Source organism: Chiloscyllium plagiosum, unplaced genomic scaffold, assembly GCF_037043375.1.
Source record: "Chiloscyllium plagiosum isolate Xiang-an unplaced genomic scaffold, Cpla_swu_hap1 HiC_scaffold_37, whole genome shotgun sequence".
NCBI classification, from domain to species: domain Eukaryota; kingdom Metazoa; phylum Chordata; class Chondrichthyes; order Orectolobiformes; family Hemiscylliidae; genus Chiloscyllium; species Chiloscyllium plagiosum.
This window is the reverse complement of record NW_028270175.1, coordinates 27177465-27200817: the sequence shown is the minus strand read 5'-3', so window position 1 is coordinate 27200817 and position 23353 is coordinate 27177465. Positions and strand designations below refer to the sequence as shown.

At 50.8% G+C, this 23353-nt stretch overlaps 1 protein-coding gene across 1 annotated transcript in view; it reads left to right on the top strand.

Moving 5' to 3' along the window:
- Window positions 1-19578, top strand: part of LOC122540245 (EF-hand domain-containing protein D2-like) — a 42745-nt gene extending 23167 nt beyond the window's left edge. Inside the window, exons 2-4 of the mRNA XM_087980526.1 lie at window positions 2390-2537; window positions 10767-10901; window positions 14320-19578. Of these exons, the coding sequence (XP_087836652.1) occupies window positions 2390-2537; window positions 10767-10901; window positions 14320-14451 (415 nt within the window). The 3' untranslated portion in view covers window positions 14452-19578. The remainder of the gene's footprint in view (window positions 1-2389; window positions 2538-10766; window positions 10902-14319) is intronic.
- The last annotated feature ends 3775 nt before the right edge of the window (window positions 19579-23353 follow it).

The following is a 23353-nucleotide window of genomic DNA, read 5'->3' as shown; positions in this document are numbered from 1 at the left end:
AATGTTTTCCTTGATCTGATTCAGTCTAATTTCTTGTTCTGTGGGCTTCCACTGAATCCCACACACCACCTGTCAGTCTGCTGCTCCCTCAGCACTGACCCTCTGACGGTGCGGCGCTCCCTCAGCACTGACCCTCTGACGGTGCGGCGCTCCCTCAGCACTGACCCTCTGACGGTGCGGCGCTCCCTCAGCACTGACCCTCTGACGGTGCGGCGCTCCCTCAGCACTGACCCTCTGACGGTGCGGCGCTCCCTCAGCACTGACCCTCTGACGGTGCGGCGCTCCCTCAGCACTGACCCTCTGACGGTGCGGCGCTCCCTCAGCACTGACCCTCTGACGGTGCGGCGCTCCCTCAGCACTGACCCTCTGACGGTGCGGCGCTCCCTCAGCACTGACCCTCTGACGGTGCGGCGCTCCCTCAGCACTGACCCTCTGACGGTGCGGCGCTCCCTCAGCACTGACCCTCTGACGGTGCGGCGCTCCCTCAGCACTGACCCTCTGACGGTGCGGCGCTCCCTCAGCACTGACCCTCTGACGGGGCGGCGCTCCCTCAACACTGACCCTCTGTCAATCTGGTGTCTCTCTGGGTGTATGTTCCAATTTGTTTTGACTCTCTTCCATGGTGGGAGCCTGTTGGGTTGGGAACACTGCTCCTTCTCCCTTGCAAGTAGGGTAAGGCTCGGAGGGAGCCATGTCTGATAAGGAATGGATCAAGTTTGGCTGTTTCTTTCCTGTGGGTTGCTGCTATCCCCAGTCTACCCAGCAGCCAATGTTGTGTGTCTAAGATACCTGCTTTCCCAACTTCTGTAAAAATCTCCCATGCTATGGCATCACAACATCCAGTGTGCCCTGCCAAAAGGCATCTACCTGTTTTTGAAATATGTATATGTTTACAAATATACCATCCTCACAGTGCAAGTTGAGGCCTCCAGTATAAGTTAAAACCAGGGCTGAATGGAGTAGGAGAGAAGCTGAGATAAGTTAGAGGGTTCAGTGACTTCATTGTGAAAACCTGTTGGATGGAGTAAAGGGAGGCCAGGAAAATGAACATTGCTGCTGCTGCGTGAGCAATTAACAAATCCCAGAGATATACTCAGGCTGGTACAGGTACACAATCCTTTATCCGAAATCCGAAATGTTTTTCGTGGAGTGTGATTTTGGCGTGTGAACAGGTGACCCAACTCCACACCCACTCGAAGCACGTCACTCAGGTGTGACATGGCGGCGTGGCCCAGCACTGGCAGGTATCTATTGTGTCTCAGCGTTCATACTATTCACACGTGAGTCTGCTGTTAGGTAATTTTTTTTATATCGCTGTGAAAATATCATTTATTCCGAATTCCGAAAAACAACTGGCCCCAAGGATGTCGGATAAAGGATTGTGTACATAGGTCTGGACAGTACTGAAACCAAGGGGGGGGGTGTGTATGTGTGTGTGTGTGTGTGTGTGTGTACACGCCCGCCAGCAAATCATGTGATGAGGATGTGAACACTGCAACAGCAGAGTCTTCTCAGATCCTAAAGGGTGGTCGACCAATAAATACTGTGAGGAACTGCGTCAGAACACGCCATCGTGACACAGGAGCTGGTCAAGATCTTCAACCTGATCAGACCCCTTCATAACCCCTTCACTGGGGCGGCACAGTGGTTAGCACTGCTGCCTCACAGCACCAAGGACCCAGGTTCAATCCCCGCCTCAGGCAACTGTCTGTGTGGAGTTTGCACGTCTCCCCGTGTCTGCGTGGGTTTCCTCTGGGTGCTCCGGTTTCCTCCCGCAGTCCAAAGATGTGCAGGTCAGGTGAATTGGCCATGCTTAAATTGCCCGTAGTGTTGGGTGAAGGGGTAAATGTAGGGGAATGGGTTTGGGTGGGTTACTCTTCAGAGGGTCAGTGTGGAGTTGTTGGGCCAAAGGGCTTGTTTCCACACATTAGTAATCTAAGATAATTTTAATGTGGAGAAAACGTTTCTACTTTGTGGTGGCATCATCAATTTAAGATAATATTAACAATTTCAACAGGAAATGTGGAAGAAACTTCAGGGGATTGGGGGGGATGTGGAACTGATTACCACAGGGAGTGGTTGAGGTGAATCACATTGATGTACTGAAGAGAAAGAGCAGACCAGTAACTGACAGAGAAAGGGATTTTGGATAATGCTGGGCTGATGAAGGGCAGAAGCTAGTATAGGGCTTAAGCACCAGTATCCACCAGTGGGGCCGAATGGCCTGTTCCTCTGCTAGGAAATTCTAACTGAGCTTCAGCACAGAAAAGGCCATTCATTGGGAGAGGCTGTTCTATCCCCATAGCTCAGCCCCTCTGCCCTACAGCCAAACCTCGTTCCTGACTCTGCCTCTGTCCTTTGTGACGTGTTGTGTCTTTAACTCGGTCAGGTACGATGCCGGCAAGGATGGGTTCATCGACATGATGGAACTGAAGCTAATGATGGAGAAACTGGAGGCTCCACAAACTCACCTCAGTCTGAAGAATATGATCAAGGAGGTGGATGAGGATTTTGATGGAAAACTCAGCTTCCGGGAGGTAATCCTTTGTGTTGGGAACTCCAGCAGCTCACAGAGTCATGCACGTGTCAGAGAGGGTATGACCTCAGAGGAGTAAAATGTAAATGACTGAATATGTGACAGGGCAAAGTTTTCCTCTGGGTGGGTTACAGGGTTAGTGTAGTTACAGGCACAGGTTACTGTAGTCACTGTAACGTATGCACTCTACTTAGTTAATGGTTACTATACATCAATGACTCGCATGTCCTAACAGATACATAAACAGGCAGGGAATAGTGGGATATGGGCCATACAAAGGCAAAAGGTTTCTAGTTTAGAAAGGCGCCCTGTGTCAGTGCATGCTTGGTGGGCCAAAGGGGCCCCTACTGCTCCCTATTGGCAAGAAACACCACAGGGAAGTCCAAATGGAGAAGGAGAGATTTGACCTGATTCCCTAAACTTGGCCAAAGCTGTGGGTGAGGGAAAGAGACTGACCTCTAGGTCCAGAGAGCTCTCACACTGCAAGGCTCTTCCTGTTTCCTGGGTGATCCATTGCTGCTCAAAGAGGCTGAGCCAACCGCTGGGTAGGCGGCTACAATCTTGGCATAGCTGGCATTCATTGCCCATCCTCCATTGCTCTTGAGAAGGTGGTGGTGAGCTGCCACCATGAACACCCGCAGTCCCAGGGGTAGATACCCCCACCGTGCTGTTCAGGAGGAAATGCCAGGCAAATGCCCTTTTTTGTTTAGCGACAGCAATATTGCTGGAGCAGTCTGCTTCTTAAACCCATCCAGGATTCTTCGCAGTGCAAAGCTGCTGTTTGTTTAAAAATGGAGTAATTTTAAACAGGGGTAACAGTACAGCTTTAACTTGAACACAATGACCCCCCCCCCCCCCCACCCCGAGGGCACACCCCCAGTTTCACCTGGGTGAGGCAGAGGAAGGAAAATAAAAGTCACTGTCTGTTCACTTGGGAAAGCATTGACTATTGGGGCGAGCAGAGTCTGTGAAATGCAGCCAATGGACAGAGCTCCTGCAAAGGCAAGACCAGAGACAATTCCAGGGAATAGCTCCTATCCCCACACTGCGAGGCCAGTTGACCCCAAGATCTGTGCTGCTGTCACCCTCTGCTGGTCACTCACAATATAGCAGTCACCTGTTCTAAACTTCAGCATTTTCGCATCAGCCACTTAGAGTCATAGAGTCACAGAGATGTACAGTATGGAAACAGACCCTTCGGTCCAACCCATCCATGCCGACCAGATATCCCAACACAATCTAGTTCCACCTGCCAGCACCCGGCCCATATCCCTATAACGCTTCCTATTCATATAACCATCCAAATGCCTCTTAAATGTTGCAATTGTACCAGCCTCCACCACATCCTCTGGCAGCTCATTCTATTCACGTACCACCCTATGCGTGAAAAAGTTGCCTCTTGGGACTCTCTCATATCTTTCCCCTCTCACCCTAAACCTATGCCCTCTAGTTCTGGACTCCCCGACCCCAGGGAAAAGACTTTGTCTATTTATCCTATCATGTCCCTCATGATTTTGTAAACCTCTATGAGGTCACCCCTCAGCCTCCGACGCTCCAGGGAAAACAGCCCCAGTCTATTCAGCCTCTCCCTATACCCCAAATCCTCCAACCCTGGCAACATCCTTGTAAATCTTTTCTGAACCCTTTCAAGTTTCACAACATCTTTCCGATAGGAAGGAGACCAGATTTGCACACAATATTCCAACAGTGGACTAACCAATGTCGTGTACAGATGCAATATGACTTTTCAACACCTGTACTCAATACTCTGACCGATAAAGGAAAGCATACCAAACGCCTTCTTCACTATCCTATCTACCTGCGACTCCACTTTCAAGGAGCTGTGAACCTGCACTCCAAGGTCTCTTTGTTCAGCAACACTCCCTAGGACCTTACCATTAAGTGTATAAGTCCTGCTAAGATTTGCTTTCCCAAAGTGCAGCACCTCGCATTTATCTAAATTAAACTCCATCTGCCACTTCTCAGCCCATTGGCCCATCTGATCAAGATCCCATTGTAATCTGAGGTAACCCTCTTCGCTGTCCACTATATCTCCAATTTTGGTGTCATCTGCAAACTTACTAACTGTACCTCTTATGCTCACATCCAAATCAATTATGTAAATGACAAAAAGTAGAGGGTCCAGCACCGATCCTTGTGGCACTCCACTGGTCACAGGCCTCCAGTCAGAAAAACAACCCTCCAGCACCACCCTCTGTCTTCTACCTCTGAGTCAGTTCTGTATCCAAATGGCTAGTTCTCCCTGTATTCCATGAGATCTAACTTTGCTAACCAGTCTCCCATGGGCAACCTTGTCCAATGCCTTGCTGAAGTCCATATAGATCACATCTACCGCTCTGCCCTCATCAATCCTCTTTGTTACTTCTTCAAAAAACTCAAATCAAGTTTATGAGACATGATTTCCTATGCACAAAGCCATGTTGACTATCCCTAATTAGTGCTTGCCTTTCCAAATACATGTACATCCTGTCCCTCAGGATTCCCTCCAACAACTTGCCCACCAGCGAGGTCAGGCTCACTGGTCTATAGTTCCCTGGCATGTCCTTACCACCCTTAAACAGTGGCACCACGTTTGCCAACCTCCAGTCTTCCGGCATCTCACCTGTGACTATCGATGATACAAATATCTCAGTAAGAGGCCAGGCAATCACTTCTCTAGTTTCTTACAGAGTTCTCGGGTACACCTGATCAGGACCTGAAAAAAGTAATTGAAATTACCTGATTATTTGAATTAGCTCCATCAACAGTGTAGGAAAATAGGAAATGAGCATTTAGGGTCTGAAATATCTGAGGATTTGAGTTAATCCTCTTTGGAATGAGAGCAATGTACTTCAGTTCTGGTAATTTAGTGAATGTTGCAGTATTCTAAATGTAATCCAATTACTGCAGCTGCAAGGGAGACCTGGGTAAGTCAGCTCAGACAACAGCAATTTCAAGGGATGCTGTCTTATGATTAAATGGTGCCTGTCGTACTGACTAGACAGGAGGGAAGAAAACCGAACTACAGATAAACATGGACATACAGACTACTGACTTCACCGGGCCGTCTCACTGTCCCCCTCCCCACACCGGGCCGTCTCACTGTCCCCCTCCCCACACCGGGCTGTCTCACTGTCCCCCTCCCCACACCGGGCTGTCTCACTGTCCCCCTCCCCACACCGGGCCGTCTCACTGTCCCCCTCCCCACACCGGGCCGTCTCACTGTCCCCCTCCCCACACCGGGCCGTCTCACTGTCCCCCTCCCCACACCGGGCCGTCTCACTGTCCCCCTCCCCACACCGGGCCGTCTCACTGTCCCCCTCCACCTCCCCATACAGACACCATGTTGTCTGTCTGTCTGTACCCCTCCTCACAGACACTGGGCTGTGTGTCTGTCCTCCTCTCCAGACACCAGGCTAACTGTCTGTCCCCCTCCCCACACAGACACAGGGCTTTATGTCTGTCCCCCTCCCCACAGACACCAGGCTGTCTGTCTGTCCCTCTCCCTACAGACACTGGGCTGTCTGTCTGTCCCCGTCCCCACACAGACACTGGGCTGTCTGTCTGTCCCCCTCCCCACACAGACACCGGGCTGTCTGTCTGTCCCCCTCCCCACACAGACACCGGGCTGTCTGTCTGTCCCCCTCCCCACACAGACACCGGGCTGTCTGTCTGTCCCCCTCCCCACACAGACACCGGGCTGTCTGTCTGTCCCCCTCCCCACACAGACACCGGGCTGTCTCACTGTCCCCCTCCCTACAGACACCAGCCTGTCTGTCAGTCCTCCTCCCCACAGACACCGGGCTGTCTGTCTGTCCCCCTGCCCACAGACACCGGGCTGTCTGTCTGTCCCCCTGCCCACAGACACCGGGCTGTCTGTCTGTCCCCCTGCCCACAGACACCGGGCTGTCTGTCTGTCCCCCTGCCCACAGACACCGGGCTGTCTGTCTGTCCCCCTGCCCACAGACACCGGGCTGTCTGTCTGTCCCCCTGCCCACAGACACCGGGCTGTCTGTCTGTCCCCCCTCCCCACAGACACCGGGCTGTCTGTCTGTCCCCCCTCCCCACAGACACCAGGCTGTCTCACTGTCCCCCTCCCCACAGACACCGGGCTGTCTCACTGTCCCCTTCCTCACACAGACACCAGGCTGTCTGTCTGTCCCCCTCCCCACACAAACACCAGGCTGTCTCACTGTCTCCCTCCCCACAGACACCAGACTTTGTCACTGTCCCGCTCCCTACAGACACTGGGCTGTCTGTCTGTCTGTCCCCCTCCCCACATAGACGCCAAGCTGTCTGTCTGTCCCCCTCCCCACACAGACACCAGGCTGTCTCACTGTCCTCCTCCCTGCATACACCAGGCTGTCTGTCTGTCCCCCCTCCCCACAGACACCAGGCTGTCTGTCTGTCCCCCCTCCCCACAGACACCAGGCTGTCTCACTGTCCCCCTCCCCACAGACACCGGGCTGTCTCACTGTCCCCTTCCTCACACAGACACCAGGCTGTCTGTCTGTCCCCCTCCCCACACAGACACCGGGCTGTCTGTCTGTCCCTCTCCCAACACAGACACCGGGCTGTCTGTCTGTCCCCCTCCCCACACAGACACCGGGCTGTCTGTCTGTCCCCCTCCCCACACAGACACCGGGCTGTCTGTCTGTCACCCTCCCCACACAGACACCGGGCTGTCTGTCTGTCCCCCTCCCCACACAGATACTGGGCTGTCTGTCTGTCCCCCTCCCCACACAGATACTGGGCTGTCTGTCTATCCCCCTCCCTACAGACACCAGGCCGTCTGTCTATCCCCCTCCCTACAGACACCAGGCTGTCTGTCTGTCGCCCTCCCCACAGACACTAGGCTTTCTCACTGTTCCCCTCCCCACAGACACCAAGCGGTCTGTCTGTCCCCCCTCCCCAAAGACACCGGGCTGTCTGTATGTCTCCCTCTCTACAGACCCCAGGCTGTCTGTCTGTCCACCTCCCCACAGACACCAGGCTGTCTGTCTGTCCTCTCCCCACAGACACCAGGCTGTCTGTCTGTCCTCTCCCCACAGACAACAGGCAGTCTCACTGTCCCCCTCCCCACACAGACACCAGGCTGTCTGTCTGTCCCCCTCCCCACACAGACACCAGGCTGTCTGTCTGTCCCCCTCCCCACACAGACACCAGCTGTCTGTCTGTCCCCCTCCCCACACAAACACCAGGCTGTCTCACTGTCTCCCTCCCCACAGACACCAGACTTTGTCACTGTCCCGCTCCCTACAGACACTGGGCTGTCTGTCTGTCTGTCCCCCTCCCCACATAGACACCAAGCTGTCTGTCTGTCCCCCTCCCCACACAGACACCAGGCTGTCTCACTGTCCTCCTCCCTGCATACACCAGGCTGTCTGTCTGTCCCCCCTCCCCACAGACACCAGGCTGTCTGTCTGTCCCCCCTCCCCACAGACACCAGGCTGTCTCACTGTCCCCCTCCCCACAGACACCGGGCTGTCTCACTGTCCCCTTCCTCACACAGACACCAGGCTGTCTGTCTGTCCCCCTCCCCACACAGATACTGGGCTGTCTGTCTGTCCCCCTCCCTACAGACACCAGGCTGACTGTCTGTCTGTCCCCCTCCCCACACAGACACCGGGCTGTCTGTCTGTCCCCCTCCCCACACAGACACCGGGCTGTCTGTCTGTCCCCCTCCCCACACAGACACCGGGCTGTCTGTCTGTCCCCCTCCCCACACAGACACCGGGCTGTCTGTCTGTCCCCTTCCCCACATAGACACCGAGCTGTCTGTCTGTCCCCCTCCCCACACAGACACCGGGCTGTCTGTCTGTCCCTCTCCCAACACAGACACCGGGCTGTCTGTCTGTCCCCCTTCCTACAGACATTGGTCTGTCTGTCTGTCCCCCTCCACACACAGACACCGGGCTGTCTGTCTGTCCCTCTCCCAACACAGACACCGGGCTGTCTGTCTGTCCCCCTCCCCACAGACACCAGGCTGTCTGTCTGTCCCCCTCCCCACAGACACCAGGCTGTCTGTCTGTCCCCCTCCCTACAGACACTGGGCTGTCTGTCTGTCCCCCTCCCCACAGAGACCAGGCTGTCTGTCTGTCCCCCTTCCTACAGACATTGGTCTGTCTGTCTGTCCCCCTCCCTACAGACACCGGCTGTCTATCTGACTCCCTCCCCACACAGACACCGGGCTGTCTGCCTGTCCCCCTGCCCACAGACACCGGGCTGTCTGCCTGTCCCCCAGCCCACAGACACCGGGCTGTCTGCCTGTCCCCCAGCCCACAGACACCGGGCTGTCTGCCTGTCCCCCAGCCCACAGACACCGGGCTGTCTGCCTGTCCCCCAGCCCACAGACACCGGGCTGTCTGCCTGTCCCCCAGCCCACAGACACCGGGCTGTCTGCCTGTCCCCCAGCCCACAGACACCGGGCTGTCTGCCTGTCCCCCAGCCCACAGACACCGGGCTGTCTGCCTGTCCCCCAGCCCACAGACACCGGGCTGTCTGCCTGTCCCCCAGCCCACAGACACCGGGCTGTCTGCCTGTCCCCCAGCCCACAGACACCGGGCTGTCTGCCTGTCCCCCAGCCCACAGACACCGGGCTGTCTGCCTGTCCCCCAGCCCACAGACACCGGGCTGTCTGCCTGTCCCCCAGCCCACAGACACCGGGCTGTCTGCCTGTCCCCCAGCCCACAGACACCGGGCTGTCTGCCTGTCCCCCAGCCCACAGACACCGGGCTGTCTGCCTGTCCCCCAGCCCACAGACACCGGGCTGTCTGCCTGTCCCCCAGCCCACAGACACCGGGCTGTCTGCCTGTCCCCCAGCCCACAGACACCGGGCTGTCTGCCTGTCCCCCAGCCCACAGACACCGGGCTGTCTGCCTGTCCCCCAGCCCACAGACACCGGGCTGTCTGCCTGTCCCCCAGCCCACAGACACCGGGCTGTCTGCCTGTCCCCCAGCCCACAGACACCGGGCTGTCTGCCTGTCCCCCAGCCCACAGACACCAGGCTGTCTCACTGTCCCCCTCCCCACAGACACCGGGTTGTCTCACTGTCCCCCTCCCCACAGACACCGGGCTGTCTCACTGTCCCCCTCCCCACAGACACCAGGCTGTCTCACTGTCCCCCTCCCCACAGACACCGGGTTGTCTCACTGTCCCCCTCCCCACAGACACCGGGCTGTCTCACTGTCCCCCTCCCCACAGACACCAGGCTGTCTCACTGTCCCCCTCCCCACAGACACCGGGCTGTCTCACTGTCCCCCTCCCCACAGACACCGGGTTGTCTCACTGTCCCTCTCCCCACAGACACCAGGCTGTCTCACTGTCCCCCTCCCCACAGACACCGGGTTGTCTCACTGTCCCCCTCCCCACAGACACCGGGCTGTCTCACTGTCCCCCTCCCCACAGACACCGGGCTGTCTCACTGTCCCCCTCCCCACAGACACCAGGCTGTCTCACTGTCCCCCTCCCCACAGACACCAGACTGTCTCACTGTCCCCCTCCCCACAGACACCAGGCTGTCTCACTGTCCCCCTCCCCACAGACACCGGGCTGTCTCACTGTCCCCCTCCCCACAGACCCCGGGCTATCACTGTCCCCCTCCCCACAGACACCAGGCTGTCTCACTGTCCCCCTCCCCACAGACACCAGGCTGTCTCACTGTCCCCCTCCCCACAGACACCGGGCTGTCTCACTGTCCCCCTCCCCACAGACACCGGGCTGTCTCACTGTCCCCCTCCCCACAGACACCGGGCTATCTCACTGTCCCCCTCCCCACAGACACCAGGCTGTCTCACTGTCCCCCTCCCCACAGACACCGGGTTGTCTCACTGTCCCCCTCCCCACACAGACACCAGGCTGTCTCACTGTCCCCCTCCCCACAGACACCGGGTTGTCTCACTGTCCCCCTCCTCACACAGACACCAGGCTGTCTCACTGTCCCCCTCCTCACACAGACACCGGGCTTCTGTCTCTCCCCCTCCTCACAGACACCAGGCTGTTTCACTGTCTCCCTCCTCACAGACACCAGGCTGTTTCACTGTCTCCCTCCTCACAGACACCAGGCTGTCTCACTGTCCCCCTCCCCACACAGACACCAGGCTGTCTCACTGTCCCCCTCCCTACAGACACCGGGCTGTGTCACTGGGCCGCCTCACGGTCACTCACATTCCCCCATAAACCCTGCGGCTCCTGAGCACTCAGCTCCTATTTCTCTGTTGCCTTTCTCTAGTTCCTGCTGATTTTCCGGAAGGCAGCCGCAGGAGAGTTAGCTGAAGACAGTGGGTTGCATGTTCTGGCCCAGTTGTCTGAGATCAATGTCTCCGCAGAGGGTGTGAAAGGAGCCAAAACCTTCTTTGAAGCTAAAGTAAGTGCTGTCACAATTTGCTTGCCTCCTCCATTATCCTGTTCGGCTCTTGTATTGTATTTAAGTTTCCAGCTCAGATGCAGGCCATTCGGTCCAGCTGGTCTATGCTAGCGTATGTTGCACTACATATGTCCACTTGTCCACCTTAACATTATCTCACCCTGTCCATATATCCTTCTAATCGTATCTCCCACATGTATCCAATTAGACATCCATTAAATGCTGATTGGTTTACTTAATCCCACGCTGTTTGCTTTCCTCGTTTTGACCTTGTGGACGGCCAGTGACCTCTCAGTTATGGCCGTATGGTTCCTTTCTCCTGTATTCAGAGCTGGGAATTGTAACTGGTGTGAGTCCCAGCCAACTCTTTGTACATTGCAGTGCTCTATCCAGCTGAAGACAAGGGGTTTCTGTGACTTCGGTGTGGTATCGACTTGAGGATTGTGGGTGCTGTGAATCACACAGTTTTCCAGTGTGGCTCCTTCACTGACGGGGTCAGGTTACAGCTGACCATCAAAGTATTCCAGTCCAAGCTTCACACTGCCCACTCAGTGTAATGGCCTTCCAACTCCTCCACCTGCTGTAACCATGGTCTAAGAAGCTTCAGTGTGAAAAATGCCACTCAGCCCATCAACTCCATTCCGTCCAATCTGTAATCCCTGTTTTGGTCCCAGCTGGGGCAAGTCTGATCCCAGATTGAAATCTGACCTGATGGACCATGTTTCGTTACATTTGGATTTTACCAAAGTGGTTTTTCACTGGAACACGGGTACGCAATGTTGCAGCTTTTGTTCTAACAACAAAACTAATGTGTATCAAGCAAAAGAAATAAAGGTAAAACCGAAATCAAACTGTTCGTACACTTTTAAAGATTTTGGAATGTACGGCTGAAATATAATCGCAATCCCAATAGTAATTTGACAGTATCCAAAAGCACTGTTTTACAGAACTGTCACCAGAGGAAACACTTTCACCTCGATTGGTTTCGGTTAACTGTGACTTCACCCTCTCCATCCAAAACATCTGAACAGTCCGGAGGTATTATACCCCTGAGATTAACTTCCTCAGCTTTAAATAATCTCTTCAGGGATTTGTCCAAGCTCTTTCCAGGCTCTTTCCATTAGCTCTTCAAGGTAATTTCTAATATTACCATCTTCTCCCCTTCCCAAGAGCACTGCTTTAAACATCCATCTTTATCCAATGATCGCCCCAAACCGAAACTTTAAAAAGAAAACTTTTTCCAAGCCATGGTTGTTTTAAGCTTAAAAAATTCCAGAATTTTCTAACCGAAACCCTGATACACAAATGGGGTGGTGATGAAGAGTGGCATTATCATTGGACTGTTGATCCAGGGACCCCGACAATGCTCTGGGGACCCAGGTTCGAACCCTGCCACGGCAGATGGTGGAGCTTGAATTCAATAAATATCTGGAATTAAGGATCTAATGATGACCTTTAATCCATTGTCGAAAAACCCACCTGGCTCACTAATGTCCTTTAGGGAAGGAAGTCTGCCATCCTTACCTGGTGTGGCCTACACGTGACTTCAGACCCACAAAGTGGTTCGTTCTCAACTGCTCTCTAGGCAATTAGTGATGGGCAATAAACACTGCCTCGCCAGCAATGCCCTCATCCTGTTAAAGAATAAAAACAATTATTTATCTTGTTCAATTGTAAACCGTCTGAATATAAATGAAAAATCTACTAGATGTAGGAGAAAGTGAGGACTGCAGATGCTGGCGATTGGAGTAGAGAGTGTGGTGCTGGAAATGCACCCAGCAGGCCAGGCAGCGTCCGAGGAGCAGGAGAATTGACGTTTCGGGCATAAGCCGTTCATCAGGAATGAGGCTTGTGGGCCAAGGGGGCTGAGAGGTAAATGGGAGGGGGGTGGTGCTGGGGAGGAAGGTAGCTGGGAAAGTGATAGGTAGATGAATGTGGGGGTGAAAGTGATAGGTCGGAGAGGAGGGTGGAGCAGATAGGTGGGAAGGAAGATGGACAGGTAGGACCGTTCAAAAGGGTGGTGCAGAGTTGGAAGGTTGGGACTGAAATAAGGTGGGGGAAGGGGAAATGAGGAAACTAGTGCAAACCACATTGATCCCGAGTGGTTGGAGGGTCCCAAGGCGCAAGATGAGGTGGTGTTCCTCCAGGTGTCGGGTGGTTAGGTTTGGTGATGGAGGAAGCCCAGGACCTGCATGTCCTTGGTGGAGTGGGAGGGGGAGTTAGTGTTCGGCCGCAGAGCGGTGGGGTTGCTTAGTGCCTGTGTCCCAGAGATGTTCTCTGAAATGACCTTCAAGTTGCCGTCCTGTCTCCCCAATGTAGGGGAGACTACATCGGGTGCAAAGGATACAGTAGATGACGTGTGTGGGAGTGCAGGTAAATTACTGGCGGATGTGGAAGGATCCTTTGGGGCCTTGGACAGAGGTGAGGAGAGAGGTGTTGGTGCAGGTATTTCCCTTCTGACAAAGCTGTTTACTCAAGCTGCTAGAAAATGAATCACCATGGCTACAGATGTGCCTTCAAGTTAATCATTAACTCTTTAGACACTCAAAAAACCCACACGTTAGCCATTAAAGCAAATGATACTAAAAATATACATGAATCACAGTCTATATTACACTTTCTATCCCTCTTCTCATCTGAGTCTCCCCAAGTTGATCCAGGAGCTCTGCAAAGTGGAGAAATGTTATTGTAAATGTCTACCTCTCTGATTGTGAGGCTTGTGCATGTTGTTAGAAGTTGGAAGGATGTATGAGCAGGGTTTGATGAAGCGATACAGGAGGAAGTTCACAATGAGGCACCACATGGGAAGGTGGGCCCAGTGGCCTGTTCGTGAGAGTCTTTACCTTAGGGCTTGCTGGCTATGTTCACTAGGAGCTCGCTGTTTTTATATTCATTCACAGGACGTAGATATCGCTGGCTAGGCCAGCATTTATTGCCCTCTCTAAATGCCCAAAGTCAACCATATTGCTGTGGGTCTGAAGTCACAGAACCAGTAAAGTCAGAAGTTCCATTCCCTAAGGGACACTAGTGAACCAGATGGATTTTTGCTGACAATCAATAATCATTTCATGGTTATTATTGGCCTTTTAAACTCCAGATTTTTTTCTTAAATTACATTCAAATTCCACCAGAATATTAAGTGTCTCTGGATTACTCCAGCGGTAATACCGCTAGGCCAAAGCCTTCCCATCAGGCCATTGAATTAGATTTTCTTGTCATGGGTGCTCAAGTATAGGGATGTATGAATACAGTGAAAAGTGTACAAAGTCCCCATTCTCTGGCGCTATCTTGGTTACAAAACCAGAATCTCAGCAAAAAAACAGCAGCAACAAAAGAAAACCGAAACGTAAGATCCACATCTCACTGGGAAGGATCACTGTGCTTTGACCTGATCACAAAGGGTGCATTTCTTTTGCAGCTTCAGGCGATCAACAGTGCAACTCGATTTGAGCAGGAGATCAAGGAGGAGCAGGAGGAGAAGAAGAAACAGGCCGAGCAGAAAAGGCAGAAGCAAGCGGCCTTCAAGGAGCTACAGTCAGCATTCAAGTGAAGGCTGCACTCCCACCAGCAATGGCAGGCAATGCAGAGCTGGTGGGAAAGGAGGAGGCGTAGGCATCAGAGGATCTGGCCTCGAATCCTGTCAAACCTCCACAAAGACAGAGACTGACTACTTTTATTTTTAACGAATGGGATGTTGGGAGGGGGGAGGGATGTGGGGGGAGCTGCTGGAGTACACCCTTAAATAATCTTCCACAATGACCAACTGAGGAGGATCGAGCGATCACTCGATCACTTCCCGCTGTGTCCTTAGGATCATACTCCGAAGGAAGCCTACTGTTTAAGACGAGGTTTGGGCTCTGTGTGGGACGGGGCATGCTGCTGTAAGGGATGATCCCAAACTGTGCTTTTGTAATTGCAGGGAGGTATCAAGCTTGTTGCTTTCCTCCTGCTACTGATCTTTGACATCATTTTTGCCAATGTGGGCCTGGGATGCAGGGGGTGAAATCCATGTGGTTGGAGCTCCCAGTACACATTTTATATGGAACATCTTGCTTGGCACATTCACCGGTTTCTGTTTTACCTGTTTTTGGAGTGGGGGAGAATAGGGCGGGCGTACCAATTTATCTCCACAGACAGGCCTAGGGAAGAGGCCGAACCAGGAAGCCAAGTTGATTTTATCCTCCAATAAAGGTCATTGTGCCCCAGCAGAGACGGGGGGGGGGACATTTCCAGCCACATCTGCCTAATGGGGATGATCAGAGGAAGTGATCAAGCAAAATAGTCCTGAGATCCACTCAGTTGTTTGTGATCCTCTTACAGTCAGGGCCTTGAATCAGGCTTGAGATTATTTTTAAACAGCGCACCTCTTTGCGAAATCTATGTTTTTAAAATTGCTGGTGTGGGGGTAGGGTGTGGGAAGATCAAAAGTAAACAATTGAGCTGCTTGGGGATTATGTTTCGTACAAAGGATCCTTTTTTACGCTGGGTTACTGATTAACTCTGGGATTGGCTCCAAGGTGCAGTCAAGGTGAGGGTGCATTTCCTTGTTGCACCGCTGTTCCTCCCTGACACTTTCTCAGTGGTTGGGTCTGGGTGCCCTGGCATTTAGCACCGTTCTTGAAGGGATTGTGCCCCTTCACGTGACCCTGGTCTAGCATGGAGCTTGTCTCGAGGGTTCAAACATGTCTGAATTGCATCCACGATGTGGTCTCGTTCCCTGTAATGCCGGACTCCTTGAACCCCCACCCTACTCTCACTACCTCACTCATACATTCCGAGCAGACTCTCAGGTTGAGGTGGGTAGTTTTAGTCATCAACACTGTTCAAACCAAACTTTATTTTTACCTCAAAATCAAATCATCAGAAATCAGTAGCCTGCAGGCGAACTGTTTAACTGATCTGCATTCGGTGCCACAGCGGTACCATACTGGTCGTGGGGTTGGCGGTGGGCACAGGGAGGGTCCTTCTGATCCTGACAGCAACAGCTGATTGTCCACGCTGTCTGGGTAGAGATTCCCACCCCCCTCTCAAAATCTCGGGCAACCTTAGGCAGGACCCGGGCTTCCTCCAGATTCTTGACGAGAGGGCGAGGTGGTGGGAGCAGGTAGACTTTGGGCTCAACAGTCAGCGTGGTGGCTCAGTGGTTAGCACCGCTGCCTCTCAGCGCTGGGGACCTGGGTTCGATTCCAGCCTTGGGCGACTGTCTGTGTGGAGTTTGCACATTCCCTCCATGTCTGCATGGGTGTACTCCGGATGCTCCGGTTTCCTCCCATAACCCAAAGATGTGCAGGTTACGAGAATTGGCCATGCTAAATCGCCCGTAGTGTTCAGGGATGTGCAGGCTAGATGGATTAGCCATGGGAAATGTAGGGAGAGGGTAGGAGGGAGTGGGTTTGAGTGGGATGCTCTTGGGTGGGTCGGTGTGGCCCCGATGTGCCAAATGGCCTCTTCTGCACTGTAGGGGTTCTATGATTCAATGTTGGGTGTTGTATGCAGAACCCCCTCGCCCTCCCCCTCCCCACTCGAGTTCAGTTCCTGGGGGTGTTGGGGGTGGGTTGGGTACAGGTTATTTGAGGCCCTGAGAGTGCTGCTGATGAACACTGATCACTGTCAGGTCACCCTCCATGTCAGGGACTGCAAGAATGGAGTTCTGTTTTAGCGATAACATTCCTTAGTGATTAGCATTTTCACATGGACTTCTTGACCAGTTCCCCTTCCAGGCCCTTGCTCTTGACAATGAAGGCAATCAGTGCCTTTAATGTAGCTGTCTGTATATAGCATGTAGGTGTCGTGTAGTGAGGAACGCGCAAGTCTGGGAGGCCAGTTTAGTGTTTCTGCAGGGGTCATGGTTTGGGGTAAATGTGCCAAACTTGTTGCTTTGGGTTATTTTTCTCTCTCTCTCTCTCTCTCTCGAGGATTATCACTGTGATGAGTTTTCCGAAGAGCTGTGCAATATGTGACCACAGTCAGTCAGAGCGATCTCTCGTCTGTGCTGTCTTCCTTCAGGCTCTCGTGAGCAGTGTAGTGACTGCTTAACATTAGTCTCTGCTTTTCTGACCACCCCACTCTGACAATAAAAAAAAGGAACCTGGTTTGCTTCGCTGAACTTGCCACTGCACTGACTCGATGGTTGTCTTTAACCTTGTGGGTGTCTGGCCAGTCCATGTTCAAGCCCCCCGCTTCTGCCCTGGTCTCCTTGAACAGAACACAGGAATGCCTATTGCCTTTTATGCATGCTGCTGTGACAGAGCAGTGCTCAGCAATGATAAACATTAAGGGCTTCCTGTGAACTTTCGAGTTTGAACCAGGAGCTGTACTATCCTGGATCAGATAGGGGGCAGTCTGAGTTGGGGAGGGGAGGGGGCTGCTGATAAAAATTACCCAGCATTGAGAGAGGCCATTTGGCCCATCAGATCCATGGTGGCTGATTGAAAGAGCGTTTCATCCGGTCCTGTGAGTTGGGGCAGTTCCCACATCGGTTCACCGCAGAAATCCCAGGTGTGTATTTAAAAGCAAAACTATCAAAGTGCCTTTTGCAAAGAGCGTGTGTTAGTGAAACTGTGACACGAGGCCCTGTTCCTGGAACAGGGTTTTGTTTCATTGTGACAAAAACATTTAAGTAAAACCTGGGCCATTTACCAAAAAATATTTTTAAAAAATCAAAATCAATGATTCAGTTATTTCTGAGTAGCAGGGAATATTTCATGTTCCTGGTTCCCAAACAGCCTCTGCCTGTTCCTTTGGGAATCTGGGATTGCGAGTATTCACTCGGCTAAAGTGGAATAACTCTCTTTGCAAAATCCTGTTTGTTGGAAGTGCATTGTTTGAGAAGCACCTGTTTTATTTGTATAGTTAAGGGAGGAAGGTGTTGGATGGTAGGTAAATATACAGCTCACGGTGAGACTGCCATACACCAGGGAGATGAATGAGATTGTAAGATACTGGAAGGCTGAAACAAAATAGGAAATCTGGGAAACACACAGGGTCAGGGAGTTTCACCCAGGAGAGATATTCATGTCTGACCCTTTGTCAGAAGAGGATTATACCTGAATTTGTTTCTTCTCCTTTCCCTGGTGTTTTCAGTACTTTCTGTTTTTACACCAAGTATCCTGGAAGTATAAAGTGAGCGTATTCCAGCTGCAAACTCAATGGAAATGGGCTGGGTTCAACCTACAGTTGGGGCTGGTCGATACCACCTACTCTATCGAAACGCTCCTGCATGCTTTACATTGGGACTGATCCCTGTCTTATCCACTGTCATATTAATCTATCGTGTTGAATGCTGTTTTGTGTGGGATGTCCATTTTCTTTTTGTATGTGTTATGAAGGCAGTCACAGAGTGGGGACTAAACTCCACAGTCCCTCAGGGTGAGTCTGTCACCTTCTGTTCCTGAACTGGGGGATTGTGTTTTGGTTCAGCTTGCCTGAGCCCAGGTCTGGTACACTCTGTTCTGGGGAACGCTTACAATTCTTGTACAGCTGTTATTTTTTTCCCTTAGTTACTTGTGCACAGTACACTGGCTGTAGCCAGCCAGCTTGGAGTCAGTCCCTTGAACTGAGGAGATTCTTAAATCCCCTGTTTTTATTTTTGTCCCTCCTGTCCCCCCACTACTTCTGCACAACAGTAGTGCTTATTTTTCCCCAGCAGCTCTCGTATGCATGTCAGTGCAGGGTCTCAGTGAAGACATTGTTGTGCAAATAATTGTTGTCCCACCACCATGCGACTAGGGAACCAATAACAAGCAAAGCCAAATAAGAAGAATGCTGACAGCTCGGTTATACACTTGGCTGTCTGTGTGTCACTCCATGGGCTTCTGTGACCAAGTACACAGAGCCAAGTCCCTACAGGTGACAATGTTAGACTGACTCTGATGTACACTCTCTACCCCAACATCACCCATGCACCCCATCCATCCTGCAATTGTGCTCCGTTACCTCTCACTGAGCTGTTCTATGTCTGTCTCCCCTCTTCAATGTTTCAGTTTGGAACCATTGTGGGTTCCATCCACTGCCTGCCTTGAGTTGGAGGGTGGTGGGCTTTACCTACATCATGAGGTGTTTCCTCCCACTCCTTGCCTTTAGTTGTGTCTGTCCTTGCATGATTGACTTTCACTGTATCTAGAGGACGGGGAGTGTATTTAGGCTGTGTATGTGTCTGACTGTTTGTTTATGTGGAGCATGTCTCTGTTTTATCTCTCGTTGTGTGTGCGTGTGTGTATTACCATTTGGAGAATCCAAGTTTTCCCTATGGAATTTTGCTTGCGTTCTGTCTTGGAATAGGACCTGTATAAAGCTCCCAGAGCAGCTGATGGGGGTGGGACAATAAAGCAGGACTTGAAGTCTGGAAGCAGAAGGGCTCTGTCCCCTGACACTGGGGAAGAAAGTAAGAGACTTTCAGGAGCCAGAGAGAAAACAGCAGCTCACTGACTTACCCCAGCACCAAGGAATGAATCTGGATACAATGTCCATTTTGAATGTTGCAGCCATCTTTTGTACATTTCACTCGCGTGAAAACTGAAAAAATGCTGTATTTTCTATAATGTTGTACTGTCAATGTCTGAAATATCTTCACTCGAGGACGAAACAGAAGTTGTGTGAAAGAAACTATTTTTGATTTTCTTACCAAAAAGAATTCTAATTATACATATGTTCTAATAAATAAAATGTATCTCAAGTTTTAATGTGTTTGTCCAATTTGGGTTGGCACGGTGGCTCAGTGGTTAGCACTGCTGCCTCACAGCACCAGGGTCCCAGGTTTGATTCCTGCCTCGGGCGACTGTCTGTGTGGAGTTTGCACATTCTCCCCATGTCTGCGTGGGTTTCCTCCGGGTGCTCCGGTTTCCTCCCACAGTCCAAAGATGTGCAGGTCAGGTGGATTGGCCATGCTAAATTACCCGTAGTGTTAGGTGCATTAGTCAGAGGGAAATGGGTCTGGGTGGGTTACTCTTCGGAGGGTCGGTGTGGACTGGTTGGGCCGAAGGGCCTGTTTCCAAACTGTAGGGAATCTAATTTAATCACAAGGATGGTTAATGTGACCAATCTCTTAAAAGAAATGGAATTCATTCCGGGTTACATCAATGAATGAGTACAAAAATGTATTTATTATAAAAAAACTATCCTTCAATGTGTGGCAAAAATGAGTTATGAATCACTAAGATGCACATTTAAACTATAAAGTGAGGTGCACTGACATACAGTAACAAGTAGGATGGACAAGGCAGATGAAATAAACAGGTTTGCAGGAATGTGGTGGATGGAAGGAAATAGCTGTAAAGGAATAAATTCCCTGGATCAAGAATTCAAACTACAAGGAGGACGGAGGTGAGTTCCTCACTGTTATTTTGATGATGATATCGCTGTTGTTAACTGCAGCCATCATCACAGGCTGAGTTCTCCTCCTGAGAGATTGTTTGTTCTAAACAACTTCTTATTGCTTTAGATGCACCTCTGATAAAGAGGGGAAGGGAAAGGAGGAGGAGGAGGAGACAGGCTTAGGGAGCAGACTTAGAATAGGAAACACACAGAGACTGTCTCAGCACATTGTCCTGAGGCAGCTTCAGCTCCAGAAGAGAGGTGTGACTTTTTCAGTGTGATCGGGCTCCTAACCAATCTGTGTCTTAACCCAGTTCCCCCAAACCTTGCAGAGCATATTCAAGACTTCTCTCATGCACCAGTGTTTAGTTATGTTGTTGACAGGTAAATTGTCCAACAGGTGGAATGATGAATTGATATAATGTTTAATTCAGTAAAAAAAAGTTGGAAAATTGATTTAAAAAGCAGACTCCTCTAGTGCTGCAGACTCCTATTCCTTCCTTTGGTTTGTATTAGAAAACTTGAGTTTGAAGACCAAGGACTTTTGTCCAAAAAAAGGTGTGGTTTTCATAAAACACCTACATAAAAAATAAATTATTAATAAGTCATACTTCTACAGAGAACAAAACACTATCAGCCACTGCTCATAACAGACAATAATAGTTCCTATAATTGGGAATGTGTGCTTTCTTAGACAGTGTTGTGAAGGTGACCCACAGTATTTCACAGTAAGTGGAGTGAGGTAGGAGTGTCCCTGGTTTATAACTGCATATGCGCGTGTGTGTGTGTGCGTGTCTGTGTACATGCATGCGTGTGTGTGTCTGTATACATGCATGTGTGTATCTGTGTGTCTGTATACATGCATGCGTGTGTCTGCACGTGTGTGTCTGTATACATGCATGCGTGTGTCTGCGCGTGTGTCTGTGTGCCTGTATACATGCATGCGTGTGTCTGTGTGTCTGTATACATGCATGCGTGTGTCTGCGCGTGTGTCTGTATACATGTATGTGTGTGTCTGCGTGTGTGTATCTGTGTGTATACATGCATGCGTGTGCGCGTGTGTGTGCGTGTTTGTGTCTGTATACATGCATGCGTGTTTTGCACGTGTGTATCTGTGTGTCTGTATACATGCATGCGTGTGTCTGCGCGTGTGTGTCTGTATACATGCATGCGTGTGTCTGCGCGTGTGTGTCTGTATACATGCATGCGTGTTTTGCACGTGTGTATCTGTGTGTCTGTATACATGCATGCGTGTGTCTGCGCGTGTGTGTCTGTATACATGTATGCGTGTGTCTGCGTGTGTGTATCTGTGTGTATGCATGTGTGTGTCTGTGCGTGTGTGTGCATGTCTGTGTGTCTGTATACATGCATGCGTGTTCTGCACGTGTGTATCTGTGTGTCTGTATACATGCATGCATGTTCTGCACGTGTGTGTCTGTGTGTCTGTATACATGCATGCGTGTGTCTGCGCGTGTGTGTCTGTGTCTGTATACATGCATGCGTGTGTCTGCGTGTATCTGTGTGTCTGTATACATGCATGCGTGTTCTGCACGTGTGTATCTGTGTGTCTGTATAATGCATGCGTGTGTCTGCGCGTGTGTATCTGTGTGTCTGTATACATGCATGCGTGTGTCTGCGCGTGTGTCTGTGTGTCTGTATACATGCATGCGTGTGTCTGCGCGTGTGTGTCTGTGTGTCTGTATAATGCATGCGTGTGTCTGCGCGTGTGTGTCTGTGTGTCTGTATACATGCATGCGTGTGTCTGCGCGTGTGTGTCTGTGTGTCTGTATACATGCATGCGTGTGTCTGCGCGTGTGTGTCTGTGTAGGGGGAGTGGTGCCTACATTGTGCTATTTCAGGAACTGTATGTTCACCGTTCCTCGGAATGAGAGGTTGACAAACATTTCCTTTGTCACTTTCTTGTCTACCTCAAACAGACCTCCATCAGCTCAAACTCTAAAGAGAGGGGAAAATACAAGAACCAGTTAAATTGAAAAACAAAATTCAATATATAGAGACTTTCATGTCTCAATGCATTTTACAGCCAATTAAATAGTTTTGATTTGCACTGATCTGAGGAAGGTCCATGAAAGACCTTTGAGATAATGTGTATCTTAAAAACACAACCAGATGAGACCGCTAAGATACATTTGAACATAGGAACTTGGAGCAGGAGTAGGCCATTCAGTCCCTCATACCTGCTCCACCATTTAATATAATCATGGCTGATCTCATCTCAGCCTCACCTCCATTTTCCTACCCGCTGTCTATAACCCTTCAAATGTTCCTAATGAAGTCTGTCTATTTCTTTGAACTTGATGTCCTAACATCCACCACAGTCTGGGATAGTGAATTCCACAAATTCATGACCTTTTGAGAGAAGTAATTTCTCCTCATCTTTGTTTTAAATCCCCATTCCTTTATCTTAAAGCTATGATCTCTCATTTAAGATTGTCCCGCATGAAGAACCATCCTCTCTGTGTATACTTTGTCAATTCCCTTTTGTATCTTATTTACCTTAAATAGATCCCCTCTCATTCTTCCAAACACTCAAGTAACTAGGCCTAACCCGATAAATGCTATGACAAACCCTTCATCTCTGGAATCAATGAGTGAACCTCCTCTGAACTGACTCCAATCACACTACTTTCCTCCTTAGGTAAGTGGACCGCAATTGGATGCAATACTCTAAGTGCAGCCTTGTACAGTTGCAACAACACTTCCCCAATTCTATTCTCTATTCCAGTTGTAGGTTTGCTCGCTGAGCTGCAAGATTGGTATTCAAACGTTTTGTCACCATACTAGGTAACATCATCAGTGAGCCTCCGGATGAAGCACTTGATGGTATGACCCACTTTCTGTTTAGGTTTCCTTGGGTTAGTGATGTCATTTCCTGCAGTGATGTCATTTCATGTGGTGATGTCATTTCTGTTCTTTTTCACAGGAGGTGGTAAATGGGATCCAAGTCAATGTATTTGTTGATAGAATTCTGGTGTAGAGTTCTACACCAAACACCACTAACTTCATAAGCAAAGATAATATCGTCAAGCTAGTGGATCTATGCCTTACCACCCACTTCACCTTCAACAACTAAACCTACAGACAAACCAACGGAACACCCAGGTGATCTCCAATATCAG